We start from the raw sequence: 24,762 nt of genomic DNA, 5'->3' as shown, positions 1-24,762 counted from the left end.
TTGTATGTGTCTTCTTTTGTGGCCTCGACGATTTTTTCAATAATCTTCATGATATGGGATGAAATTGAATTGTTCTAAATCTATAGCTTTGGTTTTACCAACATGTCAACATTGATATAAAAAATATTTTATTTCCTAACTGCATTGAGCAGTTTGTTTTACCATTCATAACGAAACTTCATAACTTTTCTACTTTATAACGGACTTTTCAAAAAGTTTGCTGTTGTCGACTATCGCCGATAAATTGCCATCTGGTGTTTTTGTGGCAGCGCTGCCAGACCGTCGAGAAAGCGAATGCAAGCGTGTCAGCTGAAATTAATAAAAAGCGCAAATGACAAAAGAAAAACAAAGCGTCGCGACTCGAGTTTACCTTAAATATGCAGCCATAAACTGTTAATATAGATTGAGTTCCAAGTCCAGTTGAAGAAAAATGGTTGCAATGGTGTAACAGCACCTTATCACTTTATTTGCGGCTTTGTTTAACCCTTATCAGAATACATTATTCACTGTGCTTAAAATACATATGTACATAGAATGCCATACGATCTAACAGTGCGTCAATATAGTGCAGTGTTTAGCATTTATGTTTGCTGCCATAAATGAATTCGCCTTCTTCGCGGAACTGAACTGAACGGATTGTGTGGAAGTGCAACTAAAAACTGAAGCCAAACAAGGGTCGCTTTTCTCTGATGTTTGCGTTCGGTCACCAGTTGCTCGCTAAGAAGCTATGCTCTCCATTTCACGCTTTCGACAATCGTTTCGCCGCCGCGAGTTACCCGAACCCGGGCTCTTGAATACTTGTAAGTAATCCCAGCCTCTAAGCTCTTTAATCTTTAAGCTGTAAACTTAGCACCCTCTTTTAGGCTTGTCTAATACAGTCTTACATACTTTGCACATTCAATGTATTTCTCCTAATCGAAAAAATTACTTTGCTAATACCAAATTAGTCACCGTAACTAATGTCCAAATGGTTTTTGATCCATGATAACAACTAAAAATGTATTAGTAAACAATTAGGTACAACATTATGTACAACTATGTGCATTTACAATTTGAAATACATTAATACCGCCCAAAAGTTCTTTAAAATTCATCATAGCCAATTCATACTATACAAACCCAAATTGTTTACAAGTTGAAAACGCCCTATAAAAATGGAATACTTTGCCAGCAAATATTTATAAATGACGCGTGAATCTCAGTCTCTGACAGTACAACGATAAGATTACTTAACGAGCACCTGGGTACCAATTCTTTTACATAGTTTTCATAAGTAATTAAAAAAAAAAAAATCTAATTTGGCCCATGAGGGGATCGAACCCGCGACCTTCGCGTTATTAGCACGACGCTCTAACCAGCTGAGCTAATGGGCCGCGATGACACGTTGCAGCCGAAATCAACTTGAGTGGCAAAAGCAGAAGCTAGTGTGCTCTCGCCTGAATGTAAATGTAAAATATAAACAGTTGCCGCACTTTCATAGTTGCCCAATTTATCTCGTAGTTTATTTAGTGCCGTAGCGTGGCCCACATTGAAGCGGGTTTTCCTGGGCGACACATATATATTTTTGAAAACTTTTCATAGTCCACAGTCGGGAAAGTTCGGCTGAAGGGCTCGGGCACTCGTATCCATGGACCGAATGCGGCTGTGTGCGAATTGATGTCCCTTTTCCGTTTGCCCGCGAAGGATCCGCAGTTGGCTTTTGACTACGGTACGGTTTGGACGTGCTTTTTTCCGCGGCGCTTCCGCCAGGACCAATTGCTTTCCCTTGGCATGGGAAATCGTTGAAAGCGGCCCCGCAATCCCGCTCCTTTTCGTACTCTTTGCAATTACGGCGTAGCGTAATTGGATAGGTGTAAATTCACAATTTAGCACTGCAGTGGTTGTGCCACTTGAAGTTGTGAGTGCAGTTCGATAATCTGAAGGTTTCCGCCGTGAGCGACGCTTTAATTATTTGGACTGTCACAGATGTATGCCAGGAGAAAACGATACCATTCGATTCGACTACAGGAAATGAAGGCACTTAAAACTATATAGATACTTGTATCTTCGTAAGCAAAAGCGTGCCCCGACTTGATATGCGTGACAAGTAAACACCATTACCCCTAAATGTCAGAACTGCAATGAATTTTTGATGTATTAGCCGGAATCCAGGCCTTTAAAGTCGCTCGACTAATGGCATCGTCTGGTTCGGCAGTTGTTCCGGTTCTCAACACCTGTCAGAGTCAAGGCCCACGAATTGGGCAAGGGAATTGGGTAAAGGAAGTCGGTTCGGAGACGACCATGGAACCACCCACCAAGCCAGCGGTTGAACAGCTTACATAACGAGGATTGGAGAACAATTTGGTAGCCACAAGTGCCTTGAGTGTGCCTGCAGACTTACAATACTGACCAAGTAGTGCCTTGGGAGCGAGTTCCTGATTGGATTAGCCCCCAAAAATGTCGGGCAGCTACCAACGCCAGAGCCTGGAGCTCCGTAGCCCAGACCATGCATCTGGGGACGATCCCGATGGATGTTTGCGGACCCATTTGGGATCTTCGGCCAGCCAGCGAAGGCGGCAGCAACGCATCGCCCAGCAGCGGCAGGATTCGTGGTTCCGACACTCGATGCCGCCGGCAATAAACAGAGACTTTGAGTCCCTGGAACACCTGACGCCCAGGGCCTCCGATGGCCTGGATGAGCAGCTAGCCGCCTCCGTTTCGCACAGTGTGCACAGCGGTGGCAGTGTTACGCTTTGCGGACCACCAGACCATTCCAGCATCCATCTGAACAGTGCCAATAGCAACCTCGGCTTTATCGACTCGGATACGCCCAATACGCCGGTGACCCCGGTCTCTGGACTGCAGCCCCCTGCCTCGGTGTCCACCTCCGTGGCCGGGACACTCTCCTCCCGTCGTCGGTCGTCCAACCGCAAGGATTCCAAGGGCTCCATACTGTCACGTCAGAGCGGGAAGAGTCGGGTTTCCGTTCTGGCACAACGTGGACTGCGAATGACGGCCTCGTTTCTGCGAAGGAAGCGCACGGAGTACGAAGGTGAGTGCGGGCTTAGGCGTAGATGATGGATTTCCAAGAATTCCTGGCATTCAATAGGCTAGTCACAATCCGTAGATGCTGCTTGTGGGTCGGGCCGGGCATCTCCTTACACCAGTCGCCTTCTCCTTTTTCGTTTTGGATCAATAACGTTGGCGCCCCGTGGTCTGTGGCCCAGTGGAGCGAGGGTGCGGTTTTTCACTGCCAGTTTCACCCGGAGATTTGTTTGCTAACTACTTCATTTGTTTATAGACCATACTTTTTCGATTGGCCCGTTCAATATACGCAATCATATGCAGTGCTGATTTTCTACATTTTCCGCTTATAGAAGGTCAAAGGAGTTTTCAGTTCTATTTAATATACTTTATGTATGGCGCGCTTTCGATATAAATCTTTCGAAAATTGAATTACGTTATTTATTATTAATATGACAATGGAAAAATCAGAACGTGCTTAATATAATAAATAATTTACAACAGGTAATGTGTCTCTGTTCACAAACCTTCCCATTGGCATACAATTAAAAGAGCTTTAAAAGAGCAATTACAAAAAGTAAACAGAATGTTTTCACGGCATTATCAGGCACTTCTGCATTCAAAGTTTATTGTTAGCAATAAATTTGTTAAACGTTCAAAAACGATTAAACCGATTAGAAATGTTTGAGATAGCTTATTCTAAGCGCACATGCAGTGCATAAAGAAACTTCTGTTCACGAACAGCAATACGTATCTTAAAGGAATAATTTATAACTTAATAAGCAGTGAGGAAGTTTAACAGGCAGCTTTAATTTAGTTTAAACTTTAGTTTGAACTTAGTTTAAAAGCGTGTAAATGTAATAGACAGAGATTTTACATGTCATTCCCAGCCATGTCACAGATATGTCACCCGACTTTACTGGTCGTTGAGTATGCAAACGCTGTAACTGTCTTGCCACGGTGCCGCCCCTGTTCCCCGCCAGAATTGAAGGCCCCACCCGGCAGCCAACCCCTGTGGACTGACCCAGATTGCATGAGCCAAACGAGCGGCATGGCCCACAGGAAGGGCACGTCCTGCTGCCGCATGTGTGCCTGGCTCTGGGGACTGGATTCAGAAGCCACTGCTTTTGAGCAGTAAATGAGCGGAAGCAGCAGTAGAAATAAAAGCCCTGCCAGCTGCAGTTAAAGTACGTACGATGAGTGCGATTTTATTGTGCTTAACTTAAGCTAGACAGTCCTCTGAGCCTGAAGGACCCAATCTCTCAGTTCGGCAATGTTGGCATACACGCCGGGATAATTGGCGACGGCGCAATCCCGTCCCCAGGAGACAATGCCCACCAGTCGGCCACCGGATACCAGAGGTCCGCCAGAGTCGCCCTGGCAGGCATCCTTGTTCGACGCCGCTGCACAGATCATGGTTGCTTGGATGAAGGAACCATATCCGTAAGTGGAACTGGCACACTGCGTGCGCCCCACAATTTTCGTGTCCACAAAGAGCAGCGTCGCTGACGAGGAGCCACCGGTGGAGGTCTGGCCCCAGCCTGAGATGCTAGCTGCTGATCCGTGAGCCGGTGTCGCAGTGGCCATCGTAATGGCCTTGATGGTGGAGCCGAAGGTCAGTTTAGACTGCAGCCGCACCACTCCAATGTCGTTGACCTTGGTGTTGTAGTTGTATCTCTCATGCGTCTTGATGGCAGCCACCTGGACGAGAACGCCACCATAGGTTCGCTTATTGGAGCCAGCCCTTATCCGGAGATTGGATGTCGTGGTCGGGTCGAAGAGGCAGTGGGCAGCGGTGACGATGATGTTGTTGCTGATAATGGAACCTCCGCAGAAATGAGCTCCGGAGCGCTGCAGAGAAACCTGCCAGGGACGATCCTCAATGGAAGATGCTGTGCCTCCTACAATCCGGCCACCCAGCGATGTTTGGGGTTCCAGACCAATGGGAGTGACTGCACCATTCGTGAGGGCCAGCAGGGCAAGGAAAGCTGTTATTTGTAGGAACATGTTTGCGGTAGCACTCTTCAACTTTGGTTGGCCAACTAACTGCGCCTGATGGCCTTTTATAGCCACAGATTGGGCATTGCCCGTGCGGATAAGGGTGTCAAATGACACGGTCATATTTCATTCGTATCACTCGCCGATTACCCAAAGGCCCATCATCCGGCCATTGTCTCCAGGTGCTGGCCGGATAATAGCTGCTTTTAATTGCCGACTGGTTATCGATTAGTTAGCCTGTGCAGTGAGATAGGTCAGTTGCAGAGCTTAGACTTATCGTAGGAATGCTTGTTTTGACATCTCAATGGGTCTATAATCCATTGCCTGCTCTTCCAATCGATTGACTGGGCCTTACCAATTGTAAATATATCAAATACAGATTACTCCTTTCGTTCGGTGCGCAAAAAGCATTGTAAATTGCATGCCCACTTACGTGGTTTGCATGAACACGAAAGCCAAAATAGTCGTAAACACTCTGCACTAGTTTATGCTTTTAATATAGGAATTCACAAAAATATACATATAAATACATAGGTACAAATCATGAATAACTTATTGAACATTTGCTCGACTTCGTTGCCCAACGTAGAACACGGAAAATGCATTTAAAACAACGGACCACTCCACTTCCGCTTCTACGGCAGGACTCGGGCTGTCGTTTATTTTCCAATTAGGTTAAAAGTGTCACGTTCAGTTAACAACTTCCGCCAGCGTTTTATTCTTGTTCAGTATTGGTTTTGCAATATGGCCAACGTGGTGGGCGGGTTCATAAATATTGGCCTAGCGCTTCGTAAAGCAAGTTTTCGACTCGGGCGGCATGCTCCGGCGCTGGAAAACCCGTAGACCGGATCAATGGGGAATTCATGTCTGTGGTGTTTCTGTACCTACCAAGTCGTTGTCGGACATTAGGTGTCTCTTCCAGCTGGTCAAAGTTTCCGAGTAGGTGAAATACTCCACCACCCGGTTGAAGGTGACATGCTTCTTGGGCTTCAAGAACTCCTCACCGACGCCATCACCTGCTCCGTCCAATTCGTCATTCCTCATGATTAGAATGGGTTTGAGCTGTTGAGTTGATCTCTTTGGCTGCTCTTCAGACATGGCTTAATTGATAAAAATATACTATTTATTCAAGCTGTCACTGAAATCTGGCTTCAGAGATTAATTCCTAAGAACTAAATTTGTCACTTATGTGTGAGCAGGCTACTATGATAGTTTTCTGCTCGTCCTAATGTGTAAATATACGGCGTGTTTTAATTGCTTAAAAAATCAATGAAAAATCATTTTACTAATTTTTTCTTGCTAACAATATTTTTATAAAATATATACATTGGTAAATAATTTAGTTCCAATTTTTTTCGCAAAACTATAAGAGTTGAAACTAATTATTAAGATACTGTAATATTCTTTAAATATGCAAAAAATATTTGTCAGAAGTGGGATTCGAACCCACGCCCTCAGAGAGGACCAGAACGCTCATACACTTTCGTTCAGAAAGTAAGATTTATCATCTTGAGTCTGGCGCCTTAGACCGCTCGGCCATCCTGACACTTGGTTTCGTAAGCGCCCAATTTCTAGTGTCATATAAATAAATACAAAATGGGGCGTTGAAGCAATAAATTAGGATGTTCTCTGTTTGCCGTTCTATTGTCTAAAAGCATTTTCAACTCGTTGCGCAGATAAGATCGTTCAATAAACCGTTTAGCTTGATTGGCAAAGCAAATTAAGATACCCCACACGCGGAGAAGTTGGGTAACTAAAGGGACGGGAAATTCAATCATCCTTGACGGTAAATTGAATTGACATTTCACTTAGCTGCCTTGCGAGTAATAGACCACGTTAGATCATCCTTGCCGGCGTTATGTGACATCATCGCAGGATATTCGCTGTCCTAGCATGCGCGGCATGAGATAACATTAACAGCCGCCCATAATTGGGCTTTGCTTATCTAGGTTCGTACATAAAGCTTGCGGGACACGTTCTCATCAAATCTATGGTAACTTTTTAATTTTCAAAGTGCATTAGAAATGTAGAAAAAAAAAAGAATCGTGTGGCCCATGAGGGGATCGAACCCGCGACCTTCGCGTTATTAGCACGACGCTCTAACCAACTGAGCTAATGGGCCATGTGTGCGCGATGGCCAAAATACGACTTGTACTAAAGAGCAATTTTAATAGAACTGTTAAGAATTGTATTAAACTGTATGTTATGCTGGGAGTCAAATAGAACTGTTAGGAATTGTATCTAACAGTATGTTGTGGTGGGAGTCAAATTTATACTTCTAGCGGGAACAGTTATAACACTGTTATACGTGGTGCATTTTTGCAGAAAAACAGATTGTGCCAACAGAATTAGTTAGCACACGGTTGACAAATGCAAAAACCAATGCTCAAAGTAATCAGGATGTTAAAAAAAAAGGTTTCCTGGCCCATGAGGGGATCGAACCCGCGACCTTCGCGTTATTAGCACGACGCTCTAACCAACTGAGCTAATGGGCCATGCGTTCTCGGCTGCCTAAGTTAATATGAGAGTGAAAAGCTTGTTACCATCTTAGAAGACCATTTCTTTAATATATTTTTATAGCTTATGTTTTTTATAAATTTATTTTATTTCTCATTTTTGAGCCAACAACAGGTAACCTCTTATCATAAAGTTGTTCAAAACTTAGAGAATGCTATGTTATGTTTCAAATGCATTTTTCAGTGCTTATGTACATATATCTGTATCTTTATAGTTATAGAAGTTAAGATTTTTATCAACCTATGAGGTTGTCTCGGAATCCTTGCCCCCTATGGGTATAAATTTCATTTAAGGACGACTACATTTTGGTACATCGTACATACAGTTGCGAAGAATCGGAACATTGCAAAGTTTTACAGCAGCTGGTTGCATTGTTTTGAGGTACATTTTCATTATTAATTCTTAAAAAAATACTACCAAAATAATTAAAAATAAAAAAGTTAGTAAATAATATCTTGAAACTTACAAGTCGTTGCGTTTTATTTTTTTTGATAAAATTTGTAGTTCAGCTTTTACAGACCGTTGAAGTTTCAGATAGACGCTGGTTGAAATAAGGGGTGAGCCACTGTATATTGAAATATGTAGGTTAATAATGAAAGAAAACACTGTACTTGAAAACTTTTTCGTTGCATAAAATAGGAAATCTCCCATAACATTTTTATAAATAAAAAATATATACATTTGGCCCATGAGGGGATCGAACCCGCGACCTTCGCGTTATTAGCACGACGCTCTAACCAACTGAGCTAATGGGCCATGTGCCGTTTGATGTCAAATAACGTATTTAACCGAACGGAATAAACTATTAAGGTTTTTTGTTTAAAAGTTTAAAAATGTATAAGTTATTATTTTACAGTAAGCTCTAAATTAAAATAGTTTAGGTTATTATTAAAAACAATTGAAATTTTTCATATTAACGGGTGTACATATACATATTCTATTTAAACTTATGTTTTGAGATAGTACAGTTCTTTTTCGTGTATCATTCCATAAGACATTTTTAAATATCTTTATGTATTTACAAAAGTATGAATTCTGTACAATTGGTTATAATAAGATGCGTTCTATAGAACAGCGACGGCGATATTATTATATGGCATTAAGCATATGTAAGTAGTTTTCTTATGTTAATGCAAAAAACTAGCGACGAATTAAAAATGCTATAACATTTAAACGTCCGATTTTAATTTTTGTGTGTGTGTTACACTATCTCTATCCATAAAATAAAATGATAAACTAGTCGATGATTGCTAAAATTATCAACTATTGGCTAGAAAAGTTCATGGTGTTTTGGACCATTTGATGATTTTCTTTTTTAGTTTCGTATTTTGCAACGTATTATAAAAAAAAATATGTTCTGGCCCATGAGGGGATCGAACCCGCGACCTTCGCGTTATTAGCACGACGCTCTAACCAACTGAGCTAATGGGCCTTGTCCGAACTTCTGACTAAATGTATTTTTCAGCGAACAGCGAAGATAACCGAGCTACAGAGAAATGTTCCATGTTCGTTTGACTGTTATATTACGAGTAGAACTGACATACGCGCAGTATTCGCGCAGAGAACAAGCGAATCTGACACAAGCATGCCATGTGTCAGGATGGCCGAGCGGTCTAAGGCGCCAGACTCAAGATGTCAAATCTTGCTTTCTGAACGAAAGTGTATGAGCGTTCTGGTCCTCTCTGAGGGCGTGGGTTCGAATCCCACTTCTGACAAAACTTTTTTTGTTTATTGTTTTTGTAATCAATGCTATTGGTATTCTTGAAAAATTGTTTCTATATAAACTTATTAAAATCAATTTTACAATACAATTTGGGAAATATCAGATTCCCTTCGTTGAAAATTATTATTAAAGGGGACTTGACTATGAAAAGCTAACTTGCTTCCGTAAACTTCGCAATAATGTATGCAGAAATTCAAAGAATATGAACATAAATAGTTTTTGAAACAATAAATTCATTAAACAACGATTTTTTTTTAGCTATTTTTAGTATTGTACGCCTTCCAGTCTGCTACGCCTGTTGCAGCCATAAATACATGGCCCATTAGCTCAGTTGGTTAGAGCGTCGTGCTAATAACGCGAAGGTCGCGGGTTCGATCCCCTCATGGGCCAATTGAATTTTTTTTTGTCTTACGTTTAGTTGATGCCTAAGGGTGAACCTTTAGGCTTGGTCCTTAGACCTTTCACATCATTTATCAGGCTGACACTTGGCCTTCCAATTTTGACATCCAGATGTGTGATAACTAATTGCCAAGCGAGTTGCGTGCATGTAAATCTTGATAGCACATTAACAAAGGGCTAAAGCCAGCTTAAATTGATTTCTTGGGCGCTTACTTTCCGCGGTCTGGCAACCAACCGCCGCTGCTAATACAAAAATCAAAATCCACCCCACCCCACCAAGGCAAACACTTGATGTTGGGTTGCTCTGTTGCTTCGCCACTCGGCGACGCGCTCTCTGCTCATTTTTTCAGCGTTTCAGTCGCTTTTCGAACCGCCAAGCAAAAAGTAGTGCCAGCGGGTAGACGCTTTTTGGACCGGTTAAAACGAGGTCGACGTGTTGAGCCAACGCGAATTGTTAACTGGCAAAAGTAAATACTTTACGATATCTACGATATTGTCTGAGTGTACAACAGAGTCTTTCGGTGATCTCAGCGATGCACAGTCATCCGTCAGACAAAATGCTTTCGAATATAGTGACTGCGTTTAAATAATCCCACTAATCCCGCGCCGCTAAAGGTCAAATGTAATTATCGGTGGGGCGTTTGTTGCATGGACAACAAGAACCACGATACGGCCGTAGAATTTGTTCCATATATCTACATATGTGGGGGAAAATAAGTGCTACCGCGTCAATTTATCGTTTGATTTTCATATGCTATGGCTATGCTACCGACCAATGAAGAGTAGCAGCTGTCCAATCAAATGTACAAAATTTACGGGCACAGTGAAAAAAAGCTCAATATATGAATTATTTTATGTAGGAATTCATTTTAAGAATTCATTTTAGATACATAGAAAGTTTTCTCTCAAAATGCATTATTTATAACTTAGTCAGCACAGGAAACTTTCTGTAAACACAAGTATTTACTAACAAATATGCAATCAACGCGGGAAATATCTGATTAAAAACAAAAGTGGGTGGTATTTTCTCTCCATGTAAAAAGCAATTCAGCGTGGAAACGACAATTTTATTATCATTCATCCAATGGATACGCTATGGAAAGTCGATTCGCTTTCGTACTGCTGTTTTCTGGTACTCACTTGCTCTCGCGATCGTCTCATTGTTGGTGTACTGCTCTTTCTGTTGTTTAACAATAGCAATTGTTGTTAATTGCAAATGCTGTTCAGACCAGTTTTCTTTGCGGTGGGACGCTCTCTTCTGGCAACTTTTATCCCTTTTATCGGGCATTAGCCGCACTTGCAGTGCATGTGCAAACCAATTTACACGTTAATTGCATTAGTCCCACTCAAATCGAAGGGGTTTGCGGATCGAATCGGTTAGTGGCATCAGCTTAGTCCTCAGTGGGATGTCATCGTTATATCGGTGCGCCTGGGGCAACCAGCAGATCTACAGACTTGAAGGTAAACACCAGTTCGTCATCGTTGTGACACGTTTTACATTCTATTCGTCTAGTATACTTGTAGTTAGTTCGCAGCTGATCAGAGATCGTTTCTTTGCCAAAATTGCCACAATTGCCAAATGGCTGTGGAAAGTTGTCTCTTTTATTAATTTTCGTCACTTTTGCCTCTATTTGCCAAAACTGAAATTAATTAAACTATTGGCGAAGGAAAAACAAAGAATGTTGTGCCAAAAATAAACGCAAATTAAAGCGAATGACTAGACAATCTCGTCACGCTGCCTGCGCTCTCCATCTGCCTGGGAAATTGATGGGGTATGGGGTATGCACCTCCATTTTGACTCACCCTGTACTTATATAAAGGTAATCAAGCATAGCATTACTGCTTCCGCAGCCCAGTATGGAGGTGTTCCAGGGAATGCGGGCTTTTTGCTCGCTGGCCAACTAAACAAACGATGACACAGTAGTGTTGGTCTGTTGCCAATAGTTCGCTATCGATTGTGTGTGGACACCTTTGTTGTCTTGAGGATGCGACTTGGCCCCCCTCAAAATGAAAAGAAGCGAAAACACATCGGTGACAACCGCCAGTTCTCTTCAAGTTTGTATCTGTTTACCTTTCCCAGATAAGCAGTACTAGCACAGACATAGACGTATTGCTCTGTTTCTGAAACTCACTACAGTCGGGTCAAAATTATCACCTCCCATTAGGGCACATATTGCCCAACTCATTGCCAGTTGTTAACGAATGTTTAATTTGGGATTCCATGCCTTTTGCGATTACGACAGCTATGTACAAGAATACATATAATTAGATCTGTTCGGGCTGTGCAAGGAATGTTTTTGTTATATATCATGCACTCCATTTGGCATTTCTGCGGCTGAATTTATATGAAATCCGCAAATAAGTAAGTTTGCTTGGAATGAATCCAAAATACCTACTTATTCCTATGTCTATGGTGGTATTTTTAGACGCCGTCGCGGCTGGCAGAACAAATTTTAATAGCGTCGCAGATATGTATATTTTGGTTGCCACATATGTTTACCAGATAGATCTACTAGAACCGATTTACGTCAGACTCCATAAGAACAAATCGAATCTGAATTCCAATGATGCGTAAGAGGAAAGCCTTTACCTATAAATATTAAAGACTAATTTACCTCCAAGTCCAATTGGGTACATACGTGTATGTACATACACGTATATAATTTCGTCGATTTTCCAGCCCAGTTGTAATTGCGTTTGCTTGTGCGAAGGTCATCAGGAGTTGATTACAGGTACTACAGCTACATGTGCTCGCAGACTGCAAGGCATACTCCAAGAAACTGGAGCAATCGATAAACCCCATTCAGTGTACCCCCTAGACCCCTGGCTGCACTTTCAGCACTCATTCAGGAATCCAATTCTCAAATCCCCACACGTGCACCGCCACCGGCGAATCCTTTCACAATCGAACACTCGATGGTCGCTTTAATGGCTCTGCGGGTGCCATAATTCGGTTTGTTTTTGTTGCTCCTGGTGACCATGTGATTATGGGCGGAAAACACGTTGGATACACACGTAGACGTACTGGGCACGCAAATAGATACTTTTTCGTCACTCATATCGTTTGGTCAGTGCAGACAGCAGAAAAGCAGACAGCAGAAAAGCGGAGAAGCAAAAAGCGACAAAGGCGCTTCATTAGCTACCCATTTCCGAGGTCGATGATCGCTGGACTTTCCTATCCGTCCACGCCCCCAAAAACATACATATTTGAATTTCTCTATGGCTAAACTACCTTTCGTGTTTACCTGGGCGCACCAGGTGACTTCCCGGGGGAACTGGTGGGTTGTCAGGGCTAATTAATCCAATGTATATGGCAGGAATACTGAATCAAAGCGGCCATGTAAACATGTAAACATATATACAGAATAGCATAGCTCTATAATAAGATTTAATGTCGAAGCGGTGGTTTAGGGGATTTTAAAGGATATCGTGTATCCTTATGTCCTTTTTAGAGGCACTTTGCATTGATGATTGGATGGCTGGCTGGCTTACTTCTTCGCGTAATGACAACTAAATTGCCCTCCTGAGTGGTCAGTAAATCAATACTAGGCCAATGAAAAACCAGTAGCAGAAATACAAACACGTTTGCAATTCCAGTAAATCACGCGATTAAATTGAAGCTTTGTCTATTTAGTCCTCCATATAATATCTTCCAGAAAGTTTACAAATATCGATACACATTTTTTTACTTAATAATACGTATATTGTTGTTTACTATTTCAACTGTTTTTAAGCAAAATGTATACTTATTTCATTATTCATATTCCATTCAATTATTTATTTATTTCATTTACACAATATATGTAAGTGACTAAAACGTGATTGCACTTAAAAAATGAGTCGGAATATACAATAGTATATACAATCTGACGTCTCTGGGTTATTCCAGTGTGCCTCAGCACAGCAAGCCTTTGAAAATCAAGCCATAAATGATAGGAATCGGCAACGTTGACTTAAAATGACAGTGAAACGCAAAATCCAAAGTGCAGTAGAATTTCGCGACTGCGAAAAGTCTCGGCGGTCCTTTTGACTGAACCCACTAATTGAATCGTGTCGTGTCGCAATAGATAATATCTGAAAGTTGAGTGAAAGGTGTACCCGTTTATTTGCGGAGCCATGTCAGGATGGCAGACTCCGGCAAACACGCGAGTGGTGGTCACAATGGAGCGCACAGCGAACGCAGGAACGCCCAAAATGGACGCAACGGACACGGACACGGACACAGCCAAGGACAACAGCTGCAGTTCCTGGACAATCCGCCCCCCAGCCAAGCCGCCTTCAATGTGCACAGCCTATGGCCCAGCATACAATCCGGTGTCCGCCGCCTGAGGAGCCAGGTGCTCCGGCGGACAGCCACCACGGGTCCAGCGATGGCTCCGTCCGGTGGAGCGGACCTACCTCCCTCGGACAACGACCAGGCCGTGTCATCCAGGAGCGGTGTCGGGATCACGGAACCAGACGGCAGTAACCCGCATCGAAGACTGGACGAATCCTCGGTGGTGGGCAGTATGCAGTCACTGAAAAATTTCCTTAAAAGAACACGCCCAGGCCGGAAAAAACGAAAAGGTGCCTATATATTAACTCTATTAACTGTTCTTAAGCTTTTACATTACATTTTTCAAAGATATATATGTACATATGCATGTATGTATAGCTTTTATATACATAATGTCTAGCTAGGGAATGTCTTTAAAACTAAGAAAACGATAAGGTTCTTGAACCACATGAGCCTATTAAAGATTATTTTTCAAAATACCATGAAGTTGATATGGTCATAAAAGTTTAATATTTCCTGTACAAAGCGATAATTATTAGAAATCATACGGAATGCGGTATAAAGTTTTCGGCAGGAAGTAGTTAGCAAAAAGATTTATTCTATGATATTTTTTTTGTATATATGTAAGGTATATATCATATACATATATAACATTTTTGAATTAGGGTACTCATTGGTCGAGTCTTACTACTACCATGTTCTACGTCACCAAAGCATTTTACTTAAGGCGCAGTCGCGCTCTCTTCGCACTCTCTTCGCCTCTCTCTTTTCGCACGCTGCTCTCCCTGGTTTCTAGCCCTTTGTTTTGCTATCCCGTTTCGCTTTCGCTTTTGCTCCTGCATTTCCAAACACCCCCCACACCCTCCCAATTCCGCACCCCCGAGGGGTACGCAATGTTTTGGGTTTACTGATAAATCGCAAGCTTTATAAGCTCCTTTTGGAGAATGCAGTACGCAGCTTTGCGGGGTGGTGGGTTGGCCTCCAGGGGTTTCCAACCTGGGTGACCCACACCCGCACCCCTTCCCTGTTGTCCTTTCTGGGTCCTTCGAGCTCGTGGAAATTTCGTTTCAGTATTTCAGTCGTAGTATCGGCGCTCAGGAGAGCGCACATAGTAAAAAGTGTGTGGTGAATGTGTGTCGCAGAATATTTGCTAATACTTTTAGTAAATTTGGATAATCGTTCGCCAATCAGTGTCAGCTGAGCAGTTACCAATCAAGTTAGCTAACTGAAATCAAAAAGATCTGTTTAGATCTGTTGGCCAGAAATTCACGTGCCAAAGGCATTCAACTTAGTGGTGACAAATCGATACCTGAAACGGAAAAGTGCAGGCACGTTGCCAGGTGATGGATGTGAAAAAGTTAAGCGACCAGGTGGCCAGGCAAGGAACATTGGGGAACCACTCTGATTAGGTGGTCAGATGGTGCTCCGCAGGAATCCCTTCAGTGGCCGTGTGTATAGGCAAATGTGCATGTCGCAGAATCCTCCGTACGCGATGAAAATTGTGTTTTCTTATACGCAGTGATTGAAAACAGGAGGCGCAGGCGCCATCCCACAGGACTACTCTTATACCAATTGCCAACCGTCACGCCCACTTGTGGCTGATAATCCTCTGCCGAGGCTGTGACCACCATCCTGGGGTTTCCCAAGCGGCATCAGGAGGAGACCGCCGGCGAGAGCATTGCCTTCGTGCCCGTGGGCGATTGCGACTCTGGATCCGACGAGCTACCCGGGCCCGAGGAAGAGGAAGCGGAGGAGGAGGCGGTGGAGTCGGTGGTAACGGCGCTATCTGGGGATCGGGCAGGACGCTTCCGTTGTCCCGCGCTCCTACGCCGGCTCAAAATGGACTTCCGTAATGTCTACAAGGCGATGCGCATTCGTTGGAGTCGTAAGTCAAAGCAATCGTTTGGATCCTTTAGATCCCAACAAAATTCTTTAGATTTTGGATAGATATCTACGGTCTAGATCTAGATATCTACGGCTTGACTAAGGGACTTTCAGTAGCGTTAGCTAGTGAATAAGTAGTTATAGCAAGCCTAGCTTCGAACTCCCTTTTCCTGTTGTGTCAACCAAATTTTGAAAGTCCATCGCCATGCTGGTGCGCTGCCCGGTGGTTTGTCCAGTTGAGAAACTGGTCACGGAACTGAAGAAGCACCACGTGATTCCGCGTCTGTTGGCCTGCAAGCCGACGAAAGTGATCAGTGTGCTGTATCCCTGCGATATCGACATCAAGCCGGGCGTCACGATAGTGATTAATGAGGTGCTAAAGCAGCCGATCATTCGGTTTAAGGCCAATCCGGAGCAGTTCCACACGCTGATGATGGTCGACTTGGACGTGCCGCCGGAAAACCATACGGAGTGGCTCATTTGGATGGTGGGCAATATTCCGGGCTGCGATGTCGCCATGGGTCAGACGCTTGTGGCCTACGACAACCGACGGACCATCCAAGGAAAGAACATCCATCGAATCGTCTTCCTGGCCTTCAAGCAGTATCTGGAGCTCGATTTCGACGAGGATCTCATTCCCGAGGGCGAGGAAAAGGGTCGTGCCACCTTCAATTGCCACAAGTTTGCCAGGAAGTATGCATTGGGCAATCCGATGGCTGCCAATTTCTATCTGGTGGAATGGATGTGGCGATGGACACCTACTTTCCTGACCTCCGAACATGAAATATAATAAAATCGCAGAGTTTTCACCTGTTTCTTAGAAATAATTTCTCTTATATACATATAATATATATTATTCAGAACGACTTTAATTTAATTCCTTGCCATGCATATGTATATATTACAATAAAACCCATTATATCAAACATATTATGTGATTGCCCTGATTAATAGTAGCACTCAAACGATAATGGACGATTGCTAATCAGCAAAAATGAGAACGTAATTGAAACATCGCTGTCCACTGTAATAAATGCCGTGTAATTTCCCGATTTCTCACGTTTTGATATCACCCATTAATCAACCCTTTCATGAATATTTCCAGATGATGAGGACTTCACCTCGTCCGCTGGGTACGATGCAGATGATGGGGAGAGGCGTGTCATAAACCTAAATGGGCCACAGCCCACTAAGTACTGTAATAATCGCATAACGACGGCAAAATATAGGTGAGTAAGTGGCCGCCATTTAGCGCCCGATAGTAATCATGACCCAAATGGATGGATAGACACGAAGTAACCAACAATCTGTCAATCTGTCTCGTTTGCATGCAGTTTCATCAGCTTTTTGCCCGCGTTCCTGTTCGAGCAGTTCCGGCGGTATTCCAACTGCTTTTTCCTGCTAATTGCCATACTGCAACAAATCCCGGAGGTGTCGCCCACGGGTCGTTACACCACGCTAGTGCCACTGATGTTCATCCTCTCGGTGAGCGCCATTAAGGAGATAATCGAGGACATTGTAAGTGCTGAGATGGAAATATAGCCAGTAAACCCATTAATATATTGCCATGACTTTCAGAAACGACATCGGGCGGATAATGAGATCAATCACCGATCGATAGAGCGCCTGGACAGTGGCTCCTGGAACACTGTTCGCTGGTCGGAGTTGTCGGTGGGCGATATCATCAAAGTGGGTATCAACACCTTCTTTCCCGCCGATCTGATTCTTCTGTCGTCCAGGTGCGCAGCCAAGTTAACCCCAATTTGGTTTGATATGTTTAATTTGCATCTGATGCGTCCGCAGTGAACCGCAGGCCATGTGCTTCATAGAGACGGCCAATCTGGATGGCGAGACGAACCTGAAGATCCGACAGGCCCTCCCAGCCACCGCTGAACTGCTGGAGACGAAGGATCTGCAACGATTGCAGGGCAGGATCGAGTGCGAGCTGCCCAATCGGCATTTATACGAGTTTAACGGGGTGCTCAGGGAGACTGGGAAGCCGTGAGTAATTCGCCTATAAATAACAACTAATAAAATAGAAAGAAAACTAATTCATCAACCAACGCCACGTTATTCAAGATACAATCTCTAATTAATGACGAAACTGCAGATGTACTTCTGTCCCCCTTCTGTTATTTCAAATGAATGAAAACTCACTAAACACCTGTGTTTCTTTTTCAGACCCGCTGCTTTGGGCAATGATCAGGTGCTCCAACGCGGCGCCATTCTGCGGAACACGGCGTGGGTGTTCGGGATCGTGGTCTACTCCGGGCAGGAGACGAAGCTGATGAAGAACTCTACCTCGGCGCCACTGAAGCGCTCCACCGTAGACAAGCTGACCAACACCCAGATCCTCATGCTCTTCATGATCCTCATCTCATTGTGCATCGTCAGCGGCCTGTGCAACCTGTTCTGGACTAGGGAACACTCGGAAACGGACTGGTACCTGGGCCTAACCGACTTCAAGACCAAGAGCCTCGGCTACAACCTGCTGACCTTCTTCATTCTGTACAACAACCTGATACCCATCTCGCTGCAGGTGACGCTCGAGCTTGTGCGTTTCCTGCAGGCCATATTCATCAACTACGACATTGAGATGTACCACGAGGAGTCCAACACGCCGGCCATGGCCCGCACCTCGAACCTGAACGAGGAGCTGGGCATGGTCAAGTATATATTCTCGGACAAGACAGGCACCCTCACGCAGAACGTGATGGAGTTTAAGAAGTGCTCCATCGCCGGATACGTGTACTCAGCCGAGCGAACGCCGGAGGAGTCTCAGCTGGTGCAGAATATACTCAGTCGCCATGAGACGTCCGCCGTGATCGAGGAGTTCCTGGAGCTGCTGTCGGTGTGCCATACGGTCATCCCCGAGCGCAAGGAAAACGGCGACATGATCTACCACGCTGCCAGTCCGGATGAGCGGGCTCTGGTGGAAGGTGCCCAGAAATTTGGCTACATCTTCGACACACGCACCCCGAAGTATGTGGAGATCAATGCGCTCGGCGTGCGAAAGCGCTACGAGGTTCTCAATGTCCTGGAGTTCACCTCGTCGCGTAAGCGCATGTCGTTGATTGTGCGGACGCCGGAAAATAAGATCAAGCTATTCTGCAAGGGAGCGGACACGGTGATATACGAGCGCCTGGCTCCCCAGGGTCAAGCGTTCCGGGAACAGACGCTGCGTCATCTGGAGGAGTTTGCTTCGGATGGATTGAGGACCCTCTGCTTGGCAGTCGCTGATATAAGGCCGGATGTTTACCAAGAGTGGAGTCAGACTTTCGACAAGGCGTCGGTGGCTCTCCAGAATCGTGAGAGAAAGCTGGAGGACGCGGCCGATCTGATTGAGAACAATCTTCGCCTCCTGGGCGCCACAGCAATCGAAGATAGACTTCAGGATGGTGTACCGGAAACGATTGCCTCTTTGCTGGACGCCGGCATCTATATCTGGGTCCTCACCGGCGACAAGCAGGAGACGGCCATCAACATTGGCTACTCCTGCCGTCTGATAAGCCACTCCATGGACATCATTATTCTCAACGAGGAGAGCCTCGATGTGAGTTGATTTCTAACACTTTGATAGAGGAACTTATGTCGTTAAAATTGATATCTTTACTTCTAGGCCACCCGCGAAGTAATCCATCGCCATTATAGAGTGTTCAAGAGTTCGTCGGCGAAGGACGTCAATGTGGCACTAGTCATCGATGGTACCACGCTGAAGTACGCCCTTAGCTGTGACCTTCGCAATGATTTCCAAGATCTATGCATTCTGTGTCGGGTTGTCATCTGCTGCAGAGTGTCCCCAATGCAGAAGGCCGAGGTCGTCGAAATGGTCACACAGAGCACGAATGCGGTGACCCTAGCCATTGGCGATGGTGCCAACGACGTGGCCATGATCCAGAAGGCGAACGTGGGAATCGGAATTTCTGGAGTTGAGGGACTCCAGGCGGCGTGCGCATCGGACTACTCGATCGCCCAGTTTCGCTACTTGCAGCGCCTACTCTTGGTCCACGGTGCTTGGAACTATGCTAGGATCTCTAAGCTGATCCTCTACAGCTTCTACAAGAACGTATGCCTGTATGTAATTGAGCTATGGTTCGCCGTCTACTCCGGCTGGTCGGGCCAGATCCTGTTTGAGCGCTGGACAATTGGCCTGTACAACGTGGTCTTCACGGCCATGCCGCCGTTCGCGATGGGACTCTTCGAGAAATTCTGCACGGCGGAAACGATGATCCGGTACCCGATGCTTTACAAAACATCGCAGAATGCGAAGCTCTTCAATGTGAAGGTGTTTTGGATCTGGATATTCAATGCACTACTGCACTCGGTGTTCCTTTTCTGGTTGCCACTGGCAGCGTACACAAAGGAGGTGATCTGGAGCGATGGCAAGACCAGTGATTACCTATTGATGGGCAACTTAGTTTATACTGTAAGTACTTCTCGTGTGCCCAGTTGATTCAATTGATCTTGATTAAGCCAATTCTTGTTTTAGTATGTAATTGTAACTGTTTGCCTGAAGGCTGGACTCATCACCAATTCGTGGACCTGGCTTACCCATCTGGCCATTTGGGGCTCCATTGTCCTGTGGTTCAGTTTTCTGCTGATTTATAGCCATGTGTGGCCAACGTTCAGGTTCGCCAGCAACTTTCGCGGCATGGACATTCAGCTGCTGTCGACGCCAGTTTTCTATTTCTGCTTGATGTTGGTGCCCATTACCACGCTGCTGATCGATGTGATCTGCAAACTGTGAGTAAATGAGGTGTGCGCCATGGAATGTAACTCATTGAACTGTTCCTTATTGTAGCGTACACAACACCGTGTTCAAGACACTAACGGAGGCTGTTCGCGAGACGGAGATCCGACGCAGTGACATCTCCGAAGTGATGAACGAACCGCGATCTTCGTAAGTATCGAAGCAATCGCCTACCAGACCCCCGTAGTCACGCTTTTCCTCCGGACTGGAGGCTCCCCTACATTCCTCCATACGTATTTAGTTTTTGTTTGTCCAAAAACGAAATCAAACTATACCCACTTTCAATTTGAATTGTTGCGCATTTGCTAAATATTAACTTGACCCCCAAGACGTTGATACTTCTATAAACCTATCCTCTACTACCCGAAACAAGGCTGATTGAACATATGTGCCTGCACTTTATACCCTGCTTCTTGTAGTCTTTGCACCAGTATCGAAACCAACCTTAGTTATTATTAGAGTTTGTTTGGGTCATAAAAGCATAACTAAATCCAAATCATTCCGTTACCGCACTTTCACCTACTCGAATTGTGTTTGTTCAAGTTTCGATGTATGTTAGTTGCTGTTATATCAAAACCAAAGTATCTTCTGAATATTGGCCACCGAAAGTTGCTTCAAATATACGTATACCTAGAATCGAACACACGAATACCAGAGAAACAACAAGTGTTGACCCAGGACCTTTATGATAAGACTACAGACCGCAAACAATGAGAAATGAAACTGTATTAGTGGATAAATGTGTAAATAGTATAGAGCTTAGAGTAAGATATGTTTTAAACACAATATTTCTTGTCATTTGTTATCCATTCACGAGTGTCATGTGTAACCTATTCAATGCATATAAAAATATAGCACATCTAGATAATGTTATTTACGAGTTTAAACTCATGTTTAGATCCTAATGTTATGTATTTACCCCAGTTTGATACGCCTTTTGTAGACCTTATAGAGCAATTTTGAATGCAATTAAAACATATAAATTGGATTTACGTATATATATAATGTATATATATTGGCTGTGTTGAGGTATTCTCGCCTAGCTGTGTCATTAAATAAAATATAAAGAAACAAACACAATTTTACTGAGTTAAGACAAAAACTGCCAGCATCAATCAGATTCAGAATTACCCAATCTTCGACTGCATCAACATGAGCAAGTATCTAATGAATTGAAATCCCTAAAATGTAATCTCTCTGTCTTCCTCTATCCCCCATCGATCCCTGGCGGCGACGATTGTCCCCTCAATCCCAAACCCATGCATTCAATCGATCCATAAATCCATTCGCAATCCCTGCACCCATGCGACGCATTAGTGACTCCGGTTTTGGATACGCCCTCGGCAAGTTGATACGATCCAGCCATGTCCTGATTTCGCAAGATCATCGCTCCCAGTCGGAATCCAGCAGAGTGTCGAATCTGCGTGTGGAGAACCTGGAACTGGAGGCCGACACGCCGCAGCAGGAGCAGGACAGGCAGCGCCAGAAGTGGCGCGGTGGTCAGATGCCCACTGCAGTTGCCCGGAGTGCGAGGAACAGCACCACATCACCCACCACGGCCACTCTGCACATGTGAGAAGGGGCACGGACTGCCCTCGTCGAAGGCAAAGCTAATCGAATTACTTTTGTAGTTATAAAGTGTATCTGTTAAGTGCGCATTGTATAGTACTGTAACTTGCATTCCGAATGGGACTATTTCCCGATTCCGCATCCAGAGAAGAACTATCGAATTCATATCATATTTTCATGTGTATAAGCTAGTCCCAAAACGCGGATACTTTTACATCGCATACTGTATGTGCTAACCAACTATTTGCCAACTGTGATAGTGTCTAAGAAGTAGCCAGAGGTGTTTAGGCACGTAGGATAGGCCAATAATCAGGGAATGCTATTTTGTGAGACGTCTTATCCTCATTCCCAACAAGCCGAGTTACTTTATTTAAATCTAATCGTCATTAATGTGTTAGCTGGATGTTGAACTTATTCTTCTAAGACACTTACCAGGTTGTAAATTTACATTACGTTAACAAGCCTAGTCACGAATGTTCCGTTCGATTCAACTAACAATTATGATTAACCAACCGATATATATGTATACTCATCCCAACGTTATTGGAATGTGATGGTACCCAGACGATATGTATGTATCAGTTTTGAATATATGTATCCCGCACCGTCCTCCCCAGCTCGCATGCAATTTAATTCGGCCAATGATCTATATACTAACGCAATGGCTGCTGGTTGTTCAATCCGATCTGCATACGATCGGATCCGATTCGATCCGCTCTGCACCTATGTTGTATGTACACGTACTTATGTTTTATTTTGTATTACTCGACACCCAACAACAAGCGACCTAACCAATCACACCCAACACCTACTCGCAGAACCCAAACACACCCAACAATAACTAATCAATATATAATTTAATAAAAGTCAAAGAGTCAACAGCAAAATTCTGAAACATGTTTATTTGAAATTTCTCTGAACGTTCTCTGCGTTAATGTCTGTGTGCGGTGTGCGCAGTACCATGTATGCCTTGGGATCGATAATTCGGTGTAAGTAATCGTGGATAATGCTGAAACATCATATCTACACTCTCACAACACAACGTTCCATCCACACACACCCACTCTGCCAGTGGCACTTCACCCAGTCACAGGGTATTTTCCAGAAGGGAGGTATACATAGCATCTGTATACGGGTAGATAGGACCTCAAACTTGTAAACCTATGACACTTTATGGTACGAACCTTATGATTTACGTAGCATCAGAGAAACGTTGTAAATTTGCTCTCCAGAACATCGTATCGCATCGTATTCCTTTTATTTGCCAACCTTAAAGTATGTAGGCTCTACTCCATTTATTACGTATTCTGCATGCCCCTTCAACTTGGTACACACCCGTACACACCTTATTGCTCATCCTGATTTGATTATACATTGTATGTATGCTCCTCTGCCCAAGCCCAGAAAATCTCAATAATCCGATTGAGTTCGGACTCACTAGTGTAATTGCAAGAACTGTGTAAAGTGCTAACAATTCAAAATGGAAACTAACTTATTAAGTGACCGCCCCTGCCACCGAAATTGAAATCCTTTACTAAACCATATCCGACCCGCTCAAAAATTAACCCAACAGATTCACGGAAACGGCCCGGCTGCTACGTAATGTCTTTACCCGTCGTGCCAACACGAGGGTCGAAACGGATCTCGAGCTATCGCGTGAGTACCACTCAGTTGCAGGAACACAGCCATTAGTGGTAGGACTTCCCGAGCAGTAGGTCCGCATCCTGGGGGCTGGGGGTAGCATTGCCTCCATTTCGGGGGCTCCCTTGGAGGTACATCTATCTATGGGACACCGGGACCACACTCACACATTACAGATACCACACACATGACCACACCTCCGCAGGACTGCGATTTATAAGATTTTAACTAATCGACTTTGTCTACCTTCTCAGATGGCTACGCGTTTTCCCAGGAGGAGGGCGGCGTTGTGCCGCAGTCTATCATTATACGTTCTTATGATACGAATCTGCCAAAGCCCGAGGGAAACTAAACTGGAAACGCTGGCACTGCGGAGCTCACGGTGCACATGTATATAGGAGACGGCCAGGAGCAGCTACACACGTCAACATTTAGACTTCGATTCAGATTGGAACACACATACATATTTAGAGCACACTTCTGGTAGGCCAAACTAAGAAACCCACATATACATCACATTTATTCTCTATGTGTCTTACACCAGCAGTAATTGGAAAACATTTCGTAGAAGCCTAAACTAAACTAAACATTGAATATTGCGCTTATAAGTTTATCTGTCTTTGCTGTTATTTATTTTGTAAGTTCGCGAGGAAAGAGGCTAGAGTTCGGTCCTTTGTATCTACACGGATGTGATACGGATACAGACTTGCATTCTTTTTTAAAAGTCTATCTCTAAGTAAGCAGTAAACATTTGTACCTACATATGCATTACATTATTGTGAATTTCAAAAACATATTGATGTCAGCAAAGATTCTGTATTTTTCGGTCGCCGAACCGCTGATATTTAATGGAAATAAATCATATTTCTCTAGTTGCTTTTGCCTTTTGGCTTTTAATATGGGGCCTGGAAATTGCGATGAACTTTTGAATTTCACGTTTGGCGCCAACTGTAAGCTTAACAGTTGATGAACAGTACAGTGTGTACACACCACTGTTCTAGT

At 44.0% G+C, this 24,762-nt stretch overlaps 4 protein-coding genes, 1 long non-coding RNA gene and 8 other non-coding genes across 26 annotated transcripts; 4 read left to right on the top strand and 9 right to left on the bottom strand.

Moving 5' to 3' along the window:
• Window positions 1-87: 87 nt before the first annotated feature.
• On the bottom strand, window positions 88-438 carry LOC113564351. The gene is made up of 2 exons (XR_003407941.1): window positions 371-438; window positions 88-309 (listed from the first exon to the last, which is right to left on the bottom strand). It is a non-coding gene; the product is annotated as an uncharacterized LOC113564351 (long non-coding RNA).
• LOC6549482 (phospholipid-transporting ATPase IA) lies at window positions 305-24,632 on the top strand. Of its 14 annotated transcripts, XM_015156980.2 has the most exons (12): window positions 9,967-10,107; window positions 13,708-14,206; window positions 16,906-17,029; window positions 17,135-17,318; window positions 17,379-17,539; window positions 17,604-17,801; window positions 17,982-19,353; window positions 19,420-20,226; window positions 20,290-20,543; window positions 20,602-20,700; window positions 23,693-23,775; window positions 24,015-24,632. In XM_015156980.2, the coding sequence occupies exons 2-12, from the start codon at window positions 13,765-13,767 to the stop codon at window positions 24,110-24,112; spliced, it is 3,822 nt and encodes a 1,273-aa protein (XP_015012466.1). In that variant the 5' UTR covers window positions 9,967-10,107; window positions 13,708-13,764; the 3' UTR covers window positions 24,113-24,632. The 14 variants fall into 14 exon arrangements, with proteins under 14 accessions (XP_015012471.1, XP_015012465.1, XP_015012467.1 ...); XM_015156985.2 differs by lacking the exons at window positions 9,967-10,107; window positions 13,708-14,206 and adding an exon at window positions 305-800; XM_015156982.2 differs by lacking the exons at window positions 9,967-10,107; window positions 13,708-14,206 and adding an exon at window positions 1,600-3,031.
• Trnai-aau lies at window positions 1,300-1,373 on the bottom strand. The gene has a single exon. It is a non-coding gene; the product is annotated as a tRNA-Ile (tRNA).
• Window positions 4,181-5,025, bottom strand: LOC6549473 (trypsin alpha-3). The gene has a single exon (XM_001975728.3). It carries the CDS (start codon window positions 5,008-5,010, stop codon window positions 4,231-4,233), a length of 780 nt encoding a protein of 259 aa, XP_001975764.1. The 5' UTR covers window positions 5,011-5,025; the 3' UTR covers window positions 4,181-4,230.
• On the bottom strand, window positions 5,478-6,204 carry LOC6549474. The gene is made up of 2 exons (XM_001975729.3): window positions 5,890-6,204; window positions 5,478-5,829 (listed from the first exon to the last, which is right to left on the bottom strand). The coding sequence occupies exons 1-2, from the start codon at window positions 6,097-6,099 to the stop codon at window positions 5,782-5,784; spliced, it is 258 nt and encodes an 85-aa protein (XP_001975765.1). The 5' UTR covers window positions 6,100-6,204; the 3' UTR covers window positions 5,478-5,781.
• Window positions 6,427-6,547, bottom strand: Trnal-caa. The gene is made up of 2 exons: window positions 6,510-6,547; window positions 6,427-6,471 (listed from the first exon to the last, which is right to left on the bottom strand). It is a non-coding gene; the product is annotated as a tRNA-Leu (tRNA).
• On the bottom strand, window positions 7,050-7,123 carry Trnai-aau. The gene has a single exon. It is a non-coding gene; the product is annotated as a tRNA-Ile (tRNA).
• Window positions 7,423-7,496, bottom strand: Trnai-aau. Its single transcript has one exon. It is a non-coding gene; the product is annotated as a tRNA-Ile (tRNA).
• On the bottom strand, window positions 8,201-8,274 carry Trnai-aau. Its single transcript has one exon. It is a non-coding gene; the product is annotated as a tRNA-Ile (tRNA).
• On the bottom strand, window positions 8,877-8,950 carry Trnai-aau. The gene has a single exon. It is a non-coding gene; the product is annotated as a tRNA-Ile (tRNA).
• Trnal-caa lies at window positions 9,113-9,233 on the top strand. The gene is made up of 2 exons: window positions 9,113-9,150; window positions 9,189-9,233. It is a non-coding gene; the product is annotated as a tRNA-Leu (tRNA).
• Trnai-aau lies at window positions 9,558-9,631 on the top strand. The gene has a single exon. It is a non-coding gene; the product is annotated as a tRNA-Ile (tRNA).
• Window positions 15,930-16,656, top strand: LOC26526283 (putative odorant-binding protein A5). The gene has a single exon (XM_015157288.2). It carries the CDS (start codon window positions 16,006-16,008, stop codon window positions 16,588-16,590), a length of 585 nt encoding a protein of 194 aa, XP_015012774.1. The 5' UTR covers window positions 15,930-16,005; the 3' UTR covers window positions 16,591-16,656.
• Window positions 24,633-24,762: the final 130 nt, after the last annotated feature.

Source organism: Drosophila erecta, unplaced genomic scaffold (genome assembly GCF_003286155.1).
Source record: "Drosophila erecta strain 14021-0224.00,06,07 unplaced genomic scaffold, DereRS2 tig00000092-arrow-pilon, whole genome shotgun sequence".
Classification (NCBI taxonomy): domain Eukaryota; kingdom Metazoa; phylum Arthropoda; class Insecta; order Diptera; family Drosophilidae; genus Drosophila; species Drosophila erecta.
Note: the sequence above shows the minus strand (reverse complement) of the source record. Positions and strands in the feature narration are given on the sequence as shown.

Bases quoted from the DNA above. Each gene is read 5' to 3' on its own strand.
- LOC6549474 (XM_001975729.3), bottom strand. From the start codon at position 6,099: ATGTCTGAAGAGCAGCCAAAGAGATCAACTCAACAGCTCAAACCCATT. The intron at 5,830-5,889 runs GTAGGTACAGAA...CGGGTTTTCCAG, and splicing joins TAATGTCCGACAACGACTTG to CGCCGGAGCATGCCGCCCGA.
- LOC6549482 (XM_015156981.2), top strand. From the start codon at position 2,437: ATGTCGGGCAGCTACCAACGCCAGAGCCTGGAGCTCCGTAGCCCAGAC. The intron at 3,032-16,905 runs GTGAGTGCGGGC...GAATATTTCCAG, and splicing joins GAAGCGCACGGAGTACGAAG to ATGATGAGGACTTCACCTCG. The intron at 17,030-17,134 runs GTGAGTAAGTGG...GTTTGCATGCAG, and splicing joins ATAACGACGGCAAAATATAG to TTTCATCAGCTTTTTGCCCG.
- LOC6549473 (XM_001975728.3), bottom strand. From the start codon at position 5,010: ATGTTCCTACAAATAACAGCTTTCCTTGCCCTGCTGGCCCTCACGAAT.
- LOC26526283 (XM_015157288.2), top strand. From the start codon at position 16,006: ATGCTGGTGCGCTGCCCGGTGGTTTGTCCAGTTGAGAAACTGGTCACG.